Source organism: Balaenoptera musculus, chromosome 16 (assembly GCF_009873245.2).
Source record: "Balaenoptera musculus isolate JJ_BM4_2016_0621 chromosome 16, mBalMus1.pri.v3, whole genome shotgun sequence".
NCBI lineage: Eukaryota > Metazoa > Chordata > Mammalia > Artiodactyla > Balaenopteridae > Balaenoptera > Balaenoptera musculus.
In genome coordinates this window covers 48574562-48593259 of record NC_045800.1, presented here as the reverse complement: position 1 = coordinate 48593259, position 18698 = coordinate 48574562, and the positions used below count along the sequence as shown (strand labels likewise).

At 46.9% G+C, this 18698-nt stretch overlaps 1 protein-coding gene across 1 annotated transcript in view; it reads left to right on the top strand.

Moving 5' to 3' along the window:
• Nucleotides 1-11732: 11732 nt before the first annotated feature.
• WDFY4 (WDFY family member 4) overlaps nt 11733-18698 on the top strand; it is a 253283-nt gene continuing 246317 nt past the window's right edge. Inside the window, exons 1-2 of the mRNA XM_036829672.1 lie at nt 11733-11853; nt 12590-12840. Coding sequence (XP_036685567.1) covers nt 12607-12840 — 234 coding nt within the window. The 5' untranslated portion in view covers nt 11733-11853; nt 12590-12606. The remainder of the gene's footprint in view (nt 11854-12589; nt 12841-18698) is intronic.

The following is an 18698-nucleotide window of genomic DNA, read 5'->3' as shown; positions in this document are numbered from 1 at the left end:
ATCTGTGACACTCCCTGCTGAGAGACCCACAGGGACTCCCAGGACACTGCATGGCACGAGGGCCATGTCCATTACTGGCATTCATGGTCCTTTCCCAACACACATCCTCACCCCATCCCTGCTCCCTGTGCTCCAGCCTTGAACCCCACCTTTGTCTCTGAACACACATGCTACCTGGAGTGTTTGTCTGCTTTGCTTTGGGGACACCTCCTCCTCATCCCCCAGTGCCCATCCTGGGTGCAGTTTTTTCTGAGAAGCCCTTCCAGACCACCACTCCCCTCTCTGGGCTGGGCCATGAGCCTTCTCTGTGCCCCACAGCCAGGCACCTCCATGCCCAGCACCTACCCCACTGTGTCTGTTTCCTCAAGTCCAGGGTGTGGACCAGGGGCAATTCTGCTCCTTACATGTTTAATAATCAAATGGCCACAACTCAGAGAAAGCTGAGTAGAGCCGCAGCTCTGGTGGCTAGCCTGGAGGGTGAGTGATTAACGCTGGCGTGCTGCTGGTGCCAGCCCAGGAGTGACTGGCCAGCTAGTGCCCACCTTGTGCCGGGGCTAATGAACCCTGGACCCCGTGGCTCCCAGAGAGCAGCTCTTTCCTGGGGGGATGGCGAAACCACAGGGTCCTGCTCTGGGCCTGCTTGCTTGCAATGTGAGGGGGCCAGGTGGCAGGCCTTGTGCGAAACCTCTCACAGCCAGGGGTCAGCAACAACTCTGCAAGGCCAGCCAGGGAACCCCTGTAGAGCTGCTGGCAGTAAGAGTTTCCAGCTAGTACCTGAGGTGCCCCTGAGGTCTGTTTTTACCACTGTTGACCACTGTGTCAAGCCAGCCTGGAGTGGTAAAAGGGGGTGGGGGGCTTTGGAGTCAGAAAAGTCTGCATCTGACCTTGATTCTGACACTTATCAGCAGTTTGATTTCAGATAGGTTACCTATTTTCTCTGAATCTCAATTTCTCTGAGTCTTGCTTTTTCCGTCTGTATAATGGGCATAATAATACCTACATTACAAGTTTTCTAAGATTAGAGAACACCGATGGCCTGTTAGTGATGCTTATTCCATTATGGCCATTCTAACTTAGGAATCATTTCTTTACGCTCCAGTGGAGGCCAAGCCACGGATTAACTCCCTCGCTGGGAGGCTCCTGATTATGGGAGCTGGGCTGCTTGTTGCTGTCACCAGCCCATGTCTTTGTGTGACAGTGGTAGCTCAGTTGCAGCTAAGCTTTGAGGGTCTGGCCGGGGGAACTGCTCCCTGGCCATTTTTGGCAATGTGGAAGTTGGTACACATACCGAGATATAAAACTGGGTCCCTTCCCCAGGACACTGTGAGTTCCTATATTTTGTTGCTGTTGCAAAAACCACAGAGGTGTGTGCCAGCCAGGAGTGCACGGACTTAAATCAGAAAAAGGAAGTGAGGAGGGCCGTGGGAGGTGTTGCTCCACCTGCCTGGTTCCTGCCAGTCAAGTCCCCATCTTAGTCTTCAGGGGAATTCCTGAACTTCTGGAAACAACCTGAGCTGCCTCCTTTTCCTCTTGAATGATTTGAGGCAGGATGTAGGGCCCTGGACTCTGCTGTTCTCTGCCTGCGGGCACTCTTAGCCCTTGGCTGATGTAAGAGGTGGTGTCACTTGCTAACTGGAGGGGCTTGGGGCTGCACCAAGGTGATCGCTGGTCCTTGCCCTAGAGCTGGGTGTCAAGGCTCTCAGGGTACCTCTGGCTCTGCTCACCCCTCCGCCCTCCCAGCCATTGTCTGCAGAGCTGCTATTTTCCCACCTGCCCCTCCTGCGGTGTCCCGCTGCACATGCCCTTGTTTTCGCCCTGGAGCCTCGCTCCTGGGGACAGCATTCCTGCTCCTGGTTTCTACTCTTTATATTTGAGATGACCAAATCCTCAATTCCAGTCCTGTCTCCATGCACTCCTGGGCCCACACCTCTTAAGGCCTCAATTTGGTCCACTCAGTGTCCTATTGTCCTTTCAAACCAGCTCCTTGTGAAAAAACCTGAGATTGGACAGACTCAGTGGACAGGCCAGCAGGGAGGTGATGCAAAAGAGAAGTCAAGGACTCCAGAACACATCCACAGAGGGCCTTGTGGGCTAACATTCCCTCAGGAAGTGCAGGCAGATTTCAAGAGCCTCGAGGCAGCAATATGCACAATGGGGTAGGGTGGGGTGGGGCATGTGTGGTGGCTGAAGGTGCCACTGTGAGGCCCTGGACATGGCCTCACATACATTGACGTGCTTAATTTTTCCCACCACCTTGCGAGAAAGATTTTGTTCCCATTTTACAGCTGCAGACACTGAGGCTCTGAGAGCCTAAGTCAGTAAGACTGCAGGTTAGAAAGAGAGCTAGGATTTGAATCAGATCTGTCTGATGCTGCTCTGGGTCAACCTGCCCTGGGTGGGGAGGGGTTGAGACAGGTCTAGCCAAGTAGTCTAGGCTCAGGGTTGTGGTGTTATCTTACTATGGAATCAAGGCCAGAGGCTGCCACACATCCTAGACTCATAGGGCCCATTTCCAGATGCGCTGAGCTGGCCTGCTGGTGAGCTTGGCACTCTTGGGACCTGCCCAGCTCACAGTTAACCCAGGGGCTGCTGTCTGGCCTTCAGACAACAGGGTTTCCTGGTAAGCAGGAGAGACCTAAAGTTAGTCCCTCACTCTCTCCCTAACCAGCACTGTGATGCTGGATGAGCCACCCACCTCTCTGGGCCTCAGTTCTCTAGGCCTTGCACACTCTGGGATTCTTTAGCGAGGCACCCTTCCGGGGACTTCCAACATCTTCCCAGGCCCCCACCTCTCCTGGGGACACACAGGCATCACCTGGGACCTTGCAGAAAACACGCCTGCTTGGGGCCCACCCAGACCAATTAAGTGGTAATCTCTGGGGACCAAGGTGTGCAGCCAGGGCTGGTGATGATGGCTCTATTTCTAAACTCATCAAGTGGATTCTTCATCTCTTTGGATTATCTCAGAGGTCCCTTTGCCTCCTTCTTTCCAAGGTGAACCTTCTAACTGGAGCGCTCATCACCTACGTGTGGGGTGTGCGTCAGGCCCCTGGCTTGTCTTTCTTTTTGTCTTTCCCTGTTCTAGGCCTGGCTTATGCCAGCCAGGAATAACCTTTCTAGATCTGTGCTTATGACACTGTTCTCCTTTTCCAGACTTTCAAGATCTCCCCATTATCTAGAGCCCCACGTCTAACTGTGTCAGCCTACATGACTCGGCTATAGTGTGATTTCTCATCATGCCTGCACTCAGCCCTCTCCTGTCTGGAGAGTCTGTCTGCTCTCACTGAGCTTGGTGCTGTTCAGGGTCCTCATCTAGCTCTTTAGTCTGGTTTGTGCAGATCAGGTTGGGATGTTAGTGAAACCCCCTTTGAGCAGCAGCCCCAGTAGAAGGAGCAGGGGAGGCAGGCGGACGCTTCACACCGGCATGTTACTGACGACTTCTTTGTCTCGGGACCCATTGTCCACAGTTTCACGCCCACTTTTTCTTCAATTTATTCTCAGCTGCAGAGACAGATAGGAGGGTGCACCTTTTATCCACAACCCCAAGTACGGCTACTCCTGTGCCATGTGCTCCTAAGAAGGTGCAGGCTAACGTGTGCCTGCTGCACGGAGCCACTCAAGCAATGAGGGTGGAATTCAAAGTACGCGGGAAAGGCTGGCTGGTGGAGGGCTCTGCCGGGCTTTATCTAACACTGCCATGCTGCTAAGCTCAGAAGTGGGGCAGAGGTCTCTCCTGTGCATCGGCTGTTCAGGAGCGAGATGCAGACCCAGCGGGCACGCCCAGGCTGCAGAGAGCTCCTCCTGCGGTTCTGACACGAGCTCTGTTGTTTCTCCTCTTGCCCCTCCACAGACAGCAAGGGTCGTTTCCACCTTTTTGCTATTGTAAATAATCATGCTGATAAACATGGGTATACAAGTATTTTTTGACTCTTTTGTGAGGGGTATCCTTTTACTTTTTATAATTGAGCCATCTTGTCTATTATTTCAGCCAATTTGACAAAATGATCATTTAATAAATACAGTCGATGCTTGAAAAACATGGGTTTGAACTGTGTGGGTCCACTTATACGTGGATTTTTTCGGTGTAAATACTACACCATCCACGGTTAGTTGGACCCACGATGCTGAACCATGGATATGGAGGGCCGACGATAAGTTACACGGGGATTTTCCCCACGTTATTCAAGGGTCAACTGTATAGTATTTTTAATTGGATGGAAAAGTGGATGGGAACTTGGGGTGCAGCCTCCACCCTTGACCAGCATGGAGACTGAGGCCTGGGAGGGCCTCCAAGTGAGCCCCTATCTGAGTGTGGCTTCTGTTCACAGGAGATTTGATCCTGTCCGCAACCAGTGACCTTCCGAGGAAGGAGGGGGTGAGCTTAAGGAGGAGCACGTTGGCTTTGCAGTCAGAGACACAGAACTTGCATCGTGGCCATCTGGGGAAGTGACTGACCCTCTCTGAGCCTAGCTTTCAGCACCTGTAAAATACTGCCCCTGTTTGTTTGCGCCCTCATGGGGTGTTGGTGAAGATAAGGTGAGATGATACAGAGATCAGGATGCAGAGCCATAGTAAAGTAAGCTTTCAGCAAGTGGAGTTATTATACAATTAAACATGTGGGTGTAACCCTTTTGTGCTGGGTAGAAACAGGAGAAGGGACTAAACCCTTAGGCTATAGCTTCTCTGTTGGTGCTCTTTCCACCTCAGTATGTTTGTTTTTTTTATGTCAGGTTGATTGACATGTGATTTACAGATTATTTTACCCTTCTTAGTGTGCCCTTTGGACACACATACACAGTTGTGTGACCACCACCACGGTCAAGATATAGAACATTTCTACCACCCCTTTGCCCTTTGGAGCCACCCTCCTACCTGAAATCCCTGGCAACCACCAATCTATTTTCTGTCCCTATAATTTTGCCTTTTCCAGAGTATCATGTAAATGGGGTAAGGCAGTACGTAGCCTTTTGAGATTGGATCCTGTCACTTGCCATAAGGGCTTCGAGACGCATCCGGGTTGCCGTGGGTCAGTAGTGAGTTCCTTTTTACTGCAGAGAAGCATCCCAGTGTATGGAGATACCTGTTTGTTTATTCATTCACCCCTTGACAAATATTTGGGTTGTTTCCAGGTTTTGGCAGCTATGGATAGACCTACTATAAACATTCATGTATAGGTTTTTATATGAACATTAAGTTTTTACTTCCCTAGGGTAAATACCCAGGAAGGTAATGGTTGGGTATATGTTTAACTTCCTCAGAAATTGCCAAACTATCCTCCCAAGTGGTCGTACCACTTGCATTCACAGCAGCGAGAGTGACAGTTGTGGTTGCTATGCATCCTTCTTAGCACTTATGGATTTTGTTTGTTTTTAAAAGACATTCTAATAGGTGTGTCCTGGTATCTCAGTGTGGCTTTAATCTACATTTCTCTAATGCTAATGTTCTTGTCCGCCTCAGTGCTTCTGATTAACTGCAGTAGGCTGTGGAGTGAACAGAGCATCCACATTATTGCAACTTCTGCCCACCCCTCCCCCTTTTCACTTGCTTTTTTTTAACTTTTAACTTGTAAGCTCTCTTGTTAATGTGTAATGGTGGGGAAGAAGGAAGCAAGGCCGAGCCCCACCTTGCACATGTTTTTGGAAGAAGACTGGCTTTGTTACTTTTTTTCTGAGAGAACTGACACAGGAGCAAGAGCGTTTGGATCTGCTGACATACAGTGAGGAACTGACTTTTGAATGGAAAGGAAAACAGGTCATTTACAGCCATACATGGGAAGATGCTCTTCTGTTCTGTATCATCTGGTTTAGAGGCTCCCCCAGCTCCTGGGCCTGGGGACCATGCCTGTGATACGGATGGCAAATAGGTATGCCTCTGCACTGGGTGTGTACAATCTAGAAAGGGTGACAGTCATATACACAGACAAGAAAAGGGGGGGACTTCAATCTTGAATTCTATCATAGCAACTCTTTGTCACTAGGTCTGAGCCTCCCCACAGAATGCACTGAGTCCCAGGTTTCCTCTGACCTGCCCCGTTGGAGGGTGGCTCCACACAACTTCTTGCTCCGTTTCCTCCAGAATGGCTTCCTTGCATCTTAGCCCCAAGGGCTGCTGAATCACATCTCATATCCTGAGACTTTTACCCGCTGGCAAATCACCCCACAGGAAGTCAGGGATGAGACAGTCAATCAAATGTGGGTTTAGCTCCCAAACATCAGTAACCCAGCTGATTCTTCAGGCTCCAGATGTTGCCCTCCAGTGCAGCAGCTGTGCGCAGGATGGCCTGGATGTTTTGCTTCTGAGATATCACAAAGCAGAGCTCGGACGATGCTACGGATCTGTGCAGGATAGGTGGGCTGGGAGAGAGGATGGGCAGTGACCCCCAACCCCGGGGGCCCGCATGGCCACTTCCAGCCCCGGTGCCCCAGAGGTCATAGGGAATCCCCCCTCTCAGGTCACTGCAGACTTGTCACCTGGCTCCCTGCGCACAGTGCACAGACAGGGGAGCACCTGGCCCGCGCCCCTCACCACACACAACCCACAGGCTCTCAGTCCACTCAGGCACCTCTCCAGCCACTCTGCACTGACTCACTGGCCTGCATCTCCTCTGTGGTCAGTGCGTAAAGCCCAGAGGGTGGAACTGAGATCACCAGGGCCATTTCAATGAGAAGAAACTTAGACTCAGAGAGGGGAAGTAACTTGGTTAAGGCAGTACAGCAGCCAAGCTGGGACTGGACTCCAGTCCTGTGACTCCCATTCTGGCCTGCAGCTCCCCTCCGCCTGGGGGCTGAGTGAGTGGGCAGGTACCTGCACAGCTGCCTGTCTCTTGCTGCTGTGCCAGGCTGCAGAAAGGCAGGGCCTCTAGTCGGCCTGGTTGGGCATGCGGAGGAGCCATGACTAAACTGGGCTACGTGCCACATGCCCTGAGCCTGACCCAAACTGGGAAACAGCTTGCCGGCAGAGAGCAGGGCCTTGTCTTTCCCTGGAGACCCCTGGGACCCCTAGCAGCCGCCAGACCTCTCATCCTGCCAAGGCCATCTTTCCCTTCACCCCTCCCCAAACTTCTACTTATCCAAAACACTTTTTAGTGTGGTACCTGGCTAAGCCCCTCCCTCCTCCCTGGGCCCCAAGCAAACCCTTCTTTGAGTTCAGCCTCCGGTGTGCAGTGCTGTCTACAGACCAAGGGTAGACTCTGCTTTGGCTACGGACTCACAGTGGGACACTGGGCAGGTCACTTCTCTGCTCCGAGCCTTAGTACCATCTGCAGACAAAGGCTGATAGATTTGACATTGCTGGATGGAAGGAAGATTAAGTGAAGGGATGCAGGTAAATGCCCGTACAAAGGAGGCTCCAATAAATGCCGTCCCAGAGCACTGACTTTATTCCCTGAGGGGTCCCATTATTAGCCCATTTCACAGATGAGGACACTGAGGCTGGGACAGGTTTTGTCACTTGGTCTAAGCCCATTGGATTCAAACCGGAACAGCCTGGCTCCAGAGTCTGTGCTGGTGCCTGCACCTGTTTACAGAGGTAAGAACACACTTTTGATAACAAGTGAATTAGAATGGTTTCTTCTTGCCATTCTTTATGCAGCCCTGAGAGGCTACTCCCCATGTCCTTCCTTTTACAAACAAAACTGAAGCAGGCCTACAGGAGAAGGACAGGAGAGGGGATGGCCACAGCTTGACATCTGAGTCATACAACTTCTCCACAGGATTCACGGATCCCATTTTGTTAGAAATTCTTGTTTTTCAAAAATCTGTCTTTTCAAGGGAACATGATTCAAATGTCTCACTTCAGTAAACATGGCTTCTTAACTTCAGAGGAGATCTGAGGGGCTCTGATATTTCCCCTGGGTGTCCAGCTGTGTTCCCTAGGAACACATTTTCGTGTCTTGTGACCCAACACTCACTTTGTCTTCTCACCTGCTTATCCTAGAAACGTGGTGTGTTAGCAGGCCCTCTGATTCATTTTATTGATTGAATCAGTTAGTAGCACCTGCTGGTATAGCCCCAAAATGACTTTTATGTGATAGAAACAAGCTTAGCTTGGCTCCAGCCACCATCCTGTGTGTTGGGATGTCCGTGCTGGACTTGGGCTGGCTCTGTTGATGATGGGAATGTCGGTCTGATTGAGACATAATGACTTTCAGAGTCTGGGGGGAATCCAAGTAGAAAAAGAACTTATTTAGAAGAGGAGTCTGGGCTATATATAGCGAGAGATTTGGGTGCCATCAGCATATAGGTTCATTCATTCATTTATTCATGTATATGGTAACATTTTATTGAGCATCTACTCTGTGCCAACCCCTGATAAAGGTGCAGTGGTCTTCTTTCACAGAGCTAACATTTAGTGGATATGTGGCTCTCAGGGGTAATTAGTGCCAGGGAAGAGCTGAGATCTTCTACAGTAAACTTTTGAAATGAGAACATGTGGCATCTATCTGAAAACAGGAAACTGTTGTGGGGAGTCCGGAAGGACACTGAGCAGCAGACAGACAGAAACGCATCCAACAAAATACATAGTGAGATGCAACAAAGATGCCATTGTTTTTTTCTAATTAAAATTTTGTTTAAATTATATAAGTTACAGGTGTACAATAGAGTGATTCACAATTTTTAAAGGTCATACTCCATTTATAGTTCTTACAAAATATTGGCTATATTTCCCGTGTTGTACAATATATCCTTGTAGCTTATTTTATACCTAATAGTTTGTACCTCTTACTCCCCTACCCCTACATTGCCCTTCCCTCCTTCCTGTCCCCACTGGTAACCACTAGTTTGTTCTCTGTATCTATGAGTCTGCTGCTTTTTTTGTTATATTCACTAATTTGTTTTATTTTTTAGATTCTACATATAAGTGATACCATACAGGATTTGTCTTTTTCTGTCTGACTTATTTCACTTAGCACAATGCCCTCCAAGTCCATCCATGTTGCTGCAAATGCCAAAATTTCGTTCTTTATTTATGGCTGAGTAGTATTCCATTGTGTATATATGTATCTTCTTTACCCATTCATCTGTGGATGGACACTTAGGTTGCTTCCATATCTTGGCAACTGTAAATGATGCTGCTATGAACATAGGGGTGCATGTGTCTTTTTGAATTAGTGGGTTTTTTGTTTTTGTTTTTGGATATATACCCAGGAGTGGAATTGCTGGGTCATAAGGTAGTTCTATTTTTAGTTTTTTGAGAAACCTCCATACTGTTTTCCACAGTGGCTGCACCAATTTACATTTCCACCAACAGTCTACGAGGGTTCACTTTTCTCCACATCCAGGCCAACATTTGTTATTTGTGTTCTTTTTGATGATAGCCATTCTGACAGGTGTGAGGTGATATCTCATTTGTGGATTTGATTTGCATTTCCATGATGATTAGCGATGGTGAGCATCTTCTCATGTGCCTGTTAGATGCCATTGCTTTTTACCCATTAAATCAGCAAGAATTAAAAAATGGTAACTAAGGAAGTGTGGACTCAGGTACATGCTTGATAAGAAGACTGTACATTGATGAGGTGTTTTGGGAGAAGCTGTTTGGAAATACGTGTCCAGAGCCTAACATTTTTACCACTCTTTAGACCAAGCTATTTCCTTTTAGGAATGTATTGCAATCTGGTATTTAATCATGAATATATGGAAAGGCTTGGACACGAGGCCTATCATCACAGTGTTGTTTATAGTAGTGAAGCATTGGAAATGACTTAAATGCCTAAATGTAGGGGATTAGTTAAATAAAGCATCAACATGGTTCTACAGCCACCACACACCATTAAAAATGAAGATGTAGAGGATCTTTAACAACATGGGAAATATTCACAATACTTTTCTGTGACATAAAAAAAGTTATGAACTAATTTATGAGGAAAAAATGGATTGAGAGAAGATATTAGCGATTTTTAAAGGCAACAAGGGATCAGTTTCTAAAATATACTCTCTCAAAGCAACAGGAAAAAGATAGGCAAGGACAAATAAGCAAAGGTTATGAGTAATCATTTTTCAGAAGAGGAAATCCAAAAGGCTATGAATCATATAAAGAGATGCTCAGACTCATTAGTAAGTGAGAGAGAAGCAAATTAAAATGAGGGATTGGGACTTCCCTGGTGGCGCAGTGGTTAAGAATCCGCCTGCCAATGCAGGGGACACAGGTTTGAGCCCTGGTCCGGGAAGATCCCACATGCCGTGGAGCAACTAAGCTCGTGCGCCACAACTACTGAGCCTGCACTCTAGAGCCCACGAGCCACACCTACTGAGCTCACGTGCCACAACTACTGAAGCCCGCGTGCCTAGAGCCCACGCTCCACAACAAGAGAAGCCACTGCAATGAGAAGCCCACGCACCACAACGAAGAGTAGCCCCTGCTCACTGCATCACTGCAACTAGAGAAAGCCTGCACACAGCAACGAAGACCCAACGCAGCCAAAAAAAAAAAATGAGGGATCACTTTACTTCAATCAGATCAGCAAACATTAGAAAGCAGGGTGATGTTAAGCAGGGGTATAGAGAAGATGGTAGAGGAGCCTGTGGGGGGAGTGTGGCCTGGTGCCAGCTTTCTGGAGGCATCTTAGTTGATGGTACTTGGTTGAACTGAGAGACATACACCCTTGACTCAGCACTCCCACTTTGGTGTTTATACCCAGAGCCAGTCACGTGCAGCCCCATGAGGGGAGTCTCGTGGGAATGTCCAGGACAGGATGGAGGGCAGTCTGAGAAGTCTCAGGCAATCTAACCATCTACTGCGGAGCAAACAAATCAAATAGGCACGTGATGCCCACTGTGTAACACGGAGCAGCGGTTAGAAGAAATGAGGTTTACAAATACAGAACCACGTGCTTGGGTCTGAGGTCATAATGTTGAGTGAGACAGTAAGCTGAGAAAAGATGCAGAAGGTCGTTTGGGGAGCTTAAAATGATGCATTCAGAAATCATGTTCTTGTGCCATGTTTTATAAGGACTCGTGCTATCAAGCAGGTGGGCTGGGTGAGGTGGGAAAGACGGGACTGGGGGATGAAGAGCCAAGGGAAGAATGAATAAACCACCAGTGCCAGAGAAGAACCTGGTCCTGGTCAGGAAAGAGACCATGCTGAGACTGAGAAGTGTGAGGCACCCCGCCACCTGTCCCTGAGGGTCAACCCCAAAACGGAAACAAATAAACCCACACCAACTCCCAGACAGCCAACCAAAAAAAGCAAAAGTACAGATAAAAAGTTTGCTTCAACAATATCATTAAACAGTATATTCGTAGATAAAAGCCTGAATATCAACAGTCATTTTTCTGGATATAGGCCTTGATATTCTTCCTGGTATTTTTTTTTTCTTCCCAATTTTCAATGCTGAACATACATGGCTTTTGTATAAGAAAATGACTTCTGCAAATGAAGCCTGAGAGCAATAAGCATGTGTGATAGAAAAAGGGCCAGGGACTCATGGAGTTTTGTACCTAAAGGGTGAGAATGTTCCAAAGAGGGATGACTCATCTGGCCACATGACCCTTAGTTAACGCCCATTCTAGCCTGCAAGGGGTGTGTGTTTGGGCTAAAAATAAAGCATGACACACCTCCGCAGCTGCTTAGCCCAGAGCAAAACACCGGGAGACCCACCTCCGTGTCCATCTGTCTGTTTGCTGTCCCTTGACTGGTGGCTGTCGGTTGCTGGCAGGATGCCGGGATGGACTCCTATGTGGTGACATCGTGGCCTGGGAAGGCTTCTTTCAGGGAACCTGGACACTCTGGTCCCTGCTGGGAGTTTCTTGCACTCCTGACAAAAAAACAACCGGCAAACCTTTGCTGTTCTGTGAGTCAGTTCTGACATGGCTACAGAGTATGACAATTGAAAAGTCAAGGACACAAATAAAGGTACCTTCTCAAGCTTACCTATCTGGTAAATCAGCCTTTGGCTAGTTTCATGGTGTACGTCCCTATCCTCACGCCTACTGACCCTGGGTCCCCGGCTTGTACACATTACTTTTGTGTGCACTAACAGAGAAGTTCTTTTAAGTTAACTTGGGGGTTTAAAGAGTCATTTTGAGGACAAATTCCTCTAAAAATATTGAGTGTGAAGCAAATGTTGCTGAGAATGAAGAATTTACATCCTTTTCATCTCATGTGGTAGAAGGAAGTTAAAATAGAAGATACAGAATTACATGCCTCTACAAATATTGGTGGGATATTTACACATCTATTCTATTTACTCAGCCTTTTTAAAGAGGAGCAGTGTCAGATAATCAAAAAACAGGCTTTGGTGTTAAAGGTTTGCATTTCAACTGGATGTCTCACTACCCTGGTGCCTTTTGGTTCAGTCAGTTTCCTTACTTACATAGAAAAAATAAGAATACCCATCTCTTTCGTGACAGAGTCTGTGTAAAGAGCCCAGGATGGTGCCTGGCAAATGTTAGATTGTCAATATGAGTCACATCTAAATTGGAATCTCTTTTTTCAGAAGTGTTCCTTATTTTAGTCAGTTTCAGATTCTTAGAGGAACCATCTGCAACAGGAACTGGACTGAATGAGGATGGTACCTTGTCCCACAATCAGTTTCATCAGAAAGTGTTGTGACAGGACTGTTCATTTTTCTTCTTCGTTCTGAATTCAGATCTGCTTTGCTGAGGCATGGAGGCGAAAGAGGTCTCAGAGGCTGAAGACAGAGCTGAGGATCCAGGTTCTGAAAATAAAGGCCAGCCTGATGTTGCTCAGCCTGATTTCCCACGGGGAGGGCAGACCCCTGGCCCCACTGCCCTCTGGGAGATGCTAGAAAGGAAGTTTCTGGAATACCAGCAGTTGGCTCCCAGGAGCTCAGCTGAACATCAGAAGAGCCTGTTGAATCTTCTCCCACTATTCCTAAAGGTTGGTGTTCTCATTTTTGAAACTGTAAAAAGATGATACAGCACTCTGGGGACACTTCTGGGATGATTGGAAGCTGGAGTCAGTAGTTTTAATATCATCACAAGTGGTCTCTGACTGGTTGCTTAGAGGAGAGTGTGTGCTATTTAATAAAGATAGCAAGCAAGGCTCATCTCCAGGGTGAGGATGGGCTTGGAAAGGATGGACAGTTGGCTCTTGAGTACCATTGTCTCTTTAGTTTAAAAAAATGAGATTGTTTAACAATGATATTTTCAGTCCCAGCTTGGGAGCCAGAGGAGAAACCTGTACCTTCGGGAGCTAGAAAAGCATCTGTGTCCTGACATGTGAGTGGCAGGGTGGCTGGTAACCTCAAACACCAGTAATGCCAACACCAGGGCCTGGGAGAGCCGGAACATAAATTGTGCCAATAATGCAAACTGAGGTGTAATCCATGGGAGCAGCAAAGCAGTGCTCCCTCCCCTGGTTTCAGACACACAAGACAAGTCCAGCCTGTCCACTGGGCTGGCACTCTGACTAGTGGCAGCTGGTGACAGTTTGGGTACAAGGGATTTCCTTTATTGTCTTGGAATAAAGCTCCTGCCAGTGAGGTCTGCCTTATAGCTGAAAATATTGAAGTCTAACTGTAGAGTTGGAAATGCATTTTTTTATGAAGACTTAGTTTTTGCTTGACTATTGAGTTTGGGTTATTATTACAAAAACCATGTACCTACATTCAAAGTACGGAGAATATGAGATACCTTTCACATCTGAAAGTAAACTAGAACAGATGGAATCTTTGCAGGTTTTTATTGGGAAACCCCTTTGTTAATATGTTTCATCTCACTTATTAACCAGGAATACTTAAGGATTTCCAAAGATCACTCAGAATTTTCTTGGGATCATATTTATAGGATGCGTGGAATACTTAAGCGTGCCTTTCTGTAAAAAATTGCCAAGTAACTTATTGTCCATGAATTCATTGTTTTTCTCCATGTTTCAGATTTGTATACTCCATCCAACTCACTTCACAGATTGGATAACTGGGGCATAGGGAACATACTGGAAAAGAGGAACTAGATAAGGAGAGAGGCCAGGTTTCTCCTTCCCAGCCATCCCTGCTCTAATGACCCCAGCTTCTGGGAGGTAGCTTTGTCTCACCCAGTTCTCAGATCAAATTTGCCTTATAAAAGGAAAAATGTGAGCATCGCCTGCCGCCCTCCCCCCCAAATCACTGGGAAGGCATATGCGGTTCAGCCATTGCACTGTATCTTTTCCACCCCTCTGGGCAGCCCTAGCTCTGATGAAAGGACTCTGCATCTGAGAGCCAGGGCTTGATACTTCCTTGCCTCTCTCCAGATTGTTGATTTGAGAACTCATTCATTTGTTGTACAAATATTTATTGAGCTCCTATACTCTGTTCTAGGGCCTGGTGCTATGAAAGTAAGGAAGACAGATAGAGGTTTTACCTGCATCTGTCCAGAGCAGAGGATAACTGACTAGCACCCAGAATGTGTTCTGTTTGGCTTGTAGGGGTTAAAAATGAATTAGTGCCATTTTTTCAAAGTGGAAAGTTTTCAGGTGAGACTCAGATTTCAGATTTCTCTTGAAAATATTTGTAGCTGTAATACCAATAATTGGATGGAGATGGTTAGGGGCACCTCTTTTAAACAGAAGATGGTCTTGGTCTCTCAGTTTACCCTAGTCCCCCACTCCCTAACATCTTTCACCCAACCCATATCACTCATTTATGTTATATGACCCTGTAGGCACTGACCTCATGGATAGCAAGCTGTTCCTATTATAACTGAACCTTGGTATTGGTCCATGTTTCCCAAACCATTTCCTGGTAACAGGAGGAACAATAGCCCTATTGTTGAATACATGGGCTTTCAAGTCAAACAGTAGGGCTCCAGTCCCAGCTCCACTGCTTATTAGCTGTGCATCCTTGAGCAAGCTACTAAATATTACTGAGCCTCAGTTTCCTCATCTGTAAAGTGGAATCAATACCAATTTGCTGGGAGACTGTGAGGGTGAGATCATATGAGGATTGTAAAGCCCACAGCACATGGAAAGCAGACATGATCCCCATCACCTTTCCACCAACCTCCTGGAAACTGACTGCACATGTGCAGTTTGAGATCCTGTCACCACGATTCCCCAAACTGCTGACAAAATCTGCTATGTTTTGGATCCCTGGAGCCCACCTCTGATGAACCCTGTAGAGGCAGATTATTACAGGCTTTTTATCATTTTCTTAAAATCTATATCTTTTATTAAGGCCTATATGTCTACAAACCTGTTGTTCTTATTAAGTTCTGACTAAGTTCTGCTTGGGAAAGGCTATGTCCCTGGGTTGTGGGATCTTGCCTAACTTGCCCAGACTCTTTGTCAGTCAGACCCAACATGAAAGGGGTGGTCCATGTGTAGTTAGAGCTCTGGCGAAGGTTGGCAGTGGTGCATGCCCCACCTCAGGGGATGTCACCTGCCTTGACCTAGTGAGTCTTGAGATATAACAATAGGTACTGTCTTGTGAGGCAGACTCCCTCAGAGCTGCTTCTTTGGCATGTTCTTCCCAAAGAACTTCCCTTTAGCCTCTTTGGCTTTCTCTCACATATGATTTTTCCCAACACACAGCAGGGGATGAACTTCTCCCTTATCCTGCCATTGTTTATACATAAATCTGCATCAACTATGAGGCAAATACAAAGAGGGGCTTGGTTGGTTCTATAGTAAATTCTAGCCCCACTGCCTCCCAAGTTGAAGAAACACTGCAGGGTTGTTAAGGAGTAAACCCACTCAACATTTTGGTGACTGTCTTGGTGATAAGGAGTCTCAGGGCACTGGAATCCCAGCAGGGAGCTGCCCTGAGGGGATGAGTCAGAAATGAAGTTCTCACTGGGATCTGCAGGCTCTCCTCCTCTACCAAGCTCCATCACTCCCCTTCCTAGGTCAAAGCCAGGGCAAGTGGTTACTTTCACTGATGATAGGTAGTAATATTCACCAAGCTCTAACTAACTAAGCAAGGCATTTTGTTCCATGCTTACAAGCCCTTATAATAACCCTGTGAAGTAGGTGCTATTTTTATCCCAGCTTTATAAATGAGGAAAGGGAGGTTTAGAGATGTTGCATAACTTGGCCAAGATCAGCCAGCTGTTAGTGGGGAGCAAAACTTAACCTGGGCAGTCCACCCAGGCTCGTGTTGTTAACCATTGCATTCCCTCGGGCAGTGCTGAGGTTCATAGAACGGAGCACATCTGGTTTCTTTCCCTATCTCATGACTCACTGGGCAATGGCTTTGCCTGCCTCGTACCTATGTCCCCTTTCATACAAAAAGAATGCCACCCCCTGCACATGTGCTGTTTGGACAGCTGACTCCAGGATGTTGCAGACAAGGAGGAGGTTTTATTGCATCACACAGGAAGCAGCACAAAGCCAATGACTTCCCAGAGTGCACAGCAGTGCTTGCAGGAAGGATTCAATTGACTGCTACTCTTTCTCTGCCAAGAGCCTTGGGCTTTGGTCTTTCTAGAACCCTTCCTATCATAAGATCTTACACCAAGAGAAGAAGGCATTCTGCTAGCAAGCATGGGTAGGTCCTGTTGGCCTTCAGTTGAGTTTGCTTTGGGGGAAAGGGGACCACTTGGGTCCTCTCGTTGCATAGAGATATTGGGTAATAATAGATGGAGAAAGCTAGAGCTACAGATGTAGTTGTTGAAGATTGTTCTTAGAATATGTACTTTGAGAGAAAGCAGGCAGCGAGACAGGGAATCCTTAGAAATTAGTGTAAAATTCCTCACTGTCTGGGACAGACAACCTGGGAGGTGGGGCTACATGGGAAAAAAAGGGAATCTGTGGATGCGGTAGATTAGAGATACTGCGGATGGGTTCACACTGCTCCCTTCAAGAGGTGACATCTATGTCCCCTCCCCTTGAATCTGGATGGGTTTGTAATGGAATAGGGCAAAAATGACATTTCTTGGCTCAGGCCTCAAGATACTTGTAGCTTCTCTCTGTCACTTGAAATACTCACGCTTAGAACCCTGCTTCCATGTTGTGAGGAAGCCCAAGCAGCCCCGAGTAAAAGCCTATGTGGAGAGAAACCAAAGCCACTGACCTTGCAGCTGCACTTGCTGCTGAAAGCCAGCACAACTTGCCAGCCATGTGAGTGTGCCATCTTGCAAATGGATCTCTTAGCCCTTGTTCGCTGCCCCAGCTGAGTGAAGCAGAGAAAAGCTGTTCCTGCTGAGCCCTGCCCAAATTGCAGATCCATGAGAAAAATAAATGATTGCTGTTATTTTAAGCCACTCAATTTGGGTCCAGTTTGTTATACAGCAATAGATAATCAGAACGGTAGGTAACATGGACAGGAATCCATTTATTTCCTAGTGTGGAGGGATTGGAATTAACACTAAATCAGTTGTACTTGGAGATGAGTGTATTTTTGTGTGTGTGTGTACATGTGCATGTACACAGGTGTGTATAGCTACTCTTAGGCTAACTGCCTGGCCAGTGGTACGGAGTTTATACCATTGGGTGTGGTCAATTATTCTCATACAAACCCAGCATGGACCCAACTGACTATGGAAGAGAGAGAAGTAACATTAAATATAATAACAAGGATGACCAACAGTTATTTCCAAGTGTGGTATCCAGAGGGGGTGGTGAGGGTAAATACCCCTTCTTGTCCATCCCTGACTCTAATCCACTTCAGAGTGGGGCCTGCAATATGGTTTATTCCCTTCTCAGGGGAACAATATTTGTGTTATGTTAGTAAAGTTTTGATGCATCACTTTTTTTTTTTTTCTGTTTACAAAGGAGAGAATCAATTGTGTCACATTATCAGGGGAAACTCATGTAAAATCTCTGAAATGTTTTGAGTTCACTTAAAGGCCAAACCACCAAACTCTGAGGCAATGAAGAAATAGTAATACTGCAGTCACACTTGAAAACTAATCAGATTCTCTGTCATTCAAAGCTGGGGTTTTCTCCCATCTCCTCTAGAGCTTCTGTCTTCCTTATGCTCTGGAGACCAGAGCACCATTTTCTTTCTCTTTCTTCCATGTGAGGGGACAGCCACGAGGCATGATGGTGCAGTTTAGAGGATATAAGTAAATAAAAGTTTTAAAAAAATATTGAGCAATATTCTCCCAGCATGAAAATCCCAGTTTGGGAAAAAAATTAGGTCCTTTCAAAAGCTGCCTTAACTCTTTGGGGTCTCCACGGTGCCATTCAGTAAATGATTGCCTCTGTGCATCAAACAGCACCCCAGTGGCCTGAAAGAGTTAATGGGGCCTCCAGAAGTAGCCATCTTGGTCCCAGGAAGGAGCGTGAGCCTTGGGAGAATCCGGTTGAGCGTACAATTACTGTTCAACTCACAGTGGCCCGATTTGCTTTATTGCAGAGTGCCTACTGGAGCCCCACTGCTCAAAGATGATCTCGATGCCTCTGAGTCAACTGCCTGCAAATTGGTCTTTGAGGGGTTTGCCACTGCAGGGAGGAGGCACAGGAATTTGTTAGGAAGATATCATAGCAGATGTGATATCAGTCCTGGGGAGGGAAATAATGTTACCACTGAAATTCCCAGCCAGAAGGACTGACTTTATCTCTCCAGAGATTAGCCTTTCCAGGTGATAGCTGGTTTCCAGGTGGTAGCCATACATTTCTTAGACATGCACATGCTACTTGGGTATGTGTGAGATAACTCAGCTCTTTACTCTGCTGCTTAACTGGTTCTCTAGGGTTACCCTATGGCTCACCCTCTGTTTCTGTAAAGTGGGAATAATAAGAATCCCAATCCCTATGCAGATTAGTGGAAACAATGCGTGTCAGTGCTTGGCCCAGCATTTGGCACAAAACCAGCA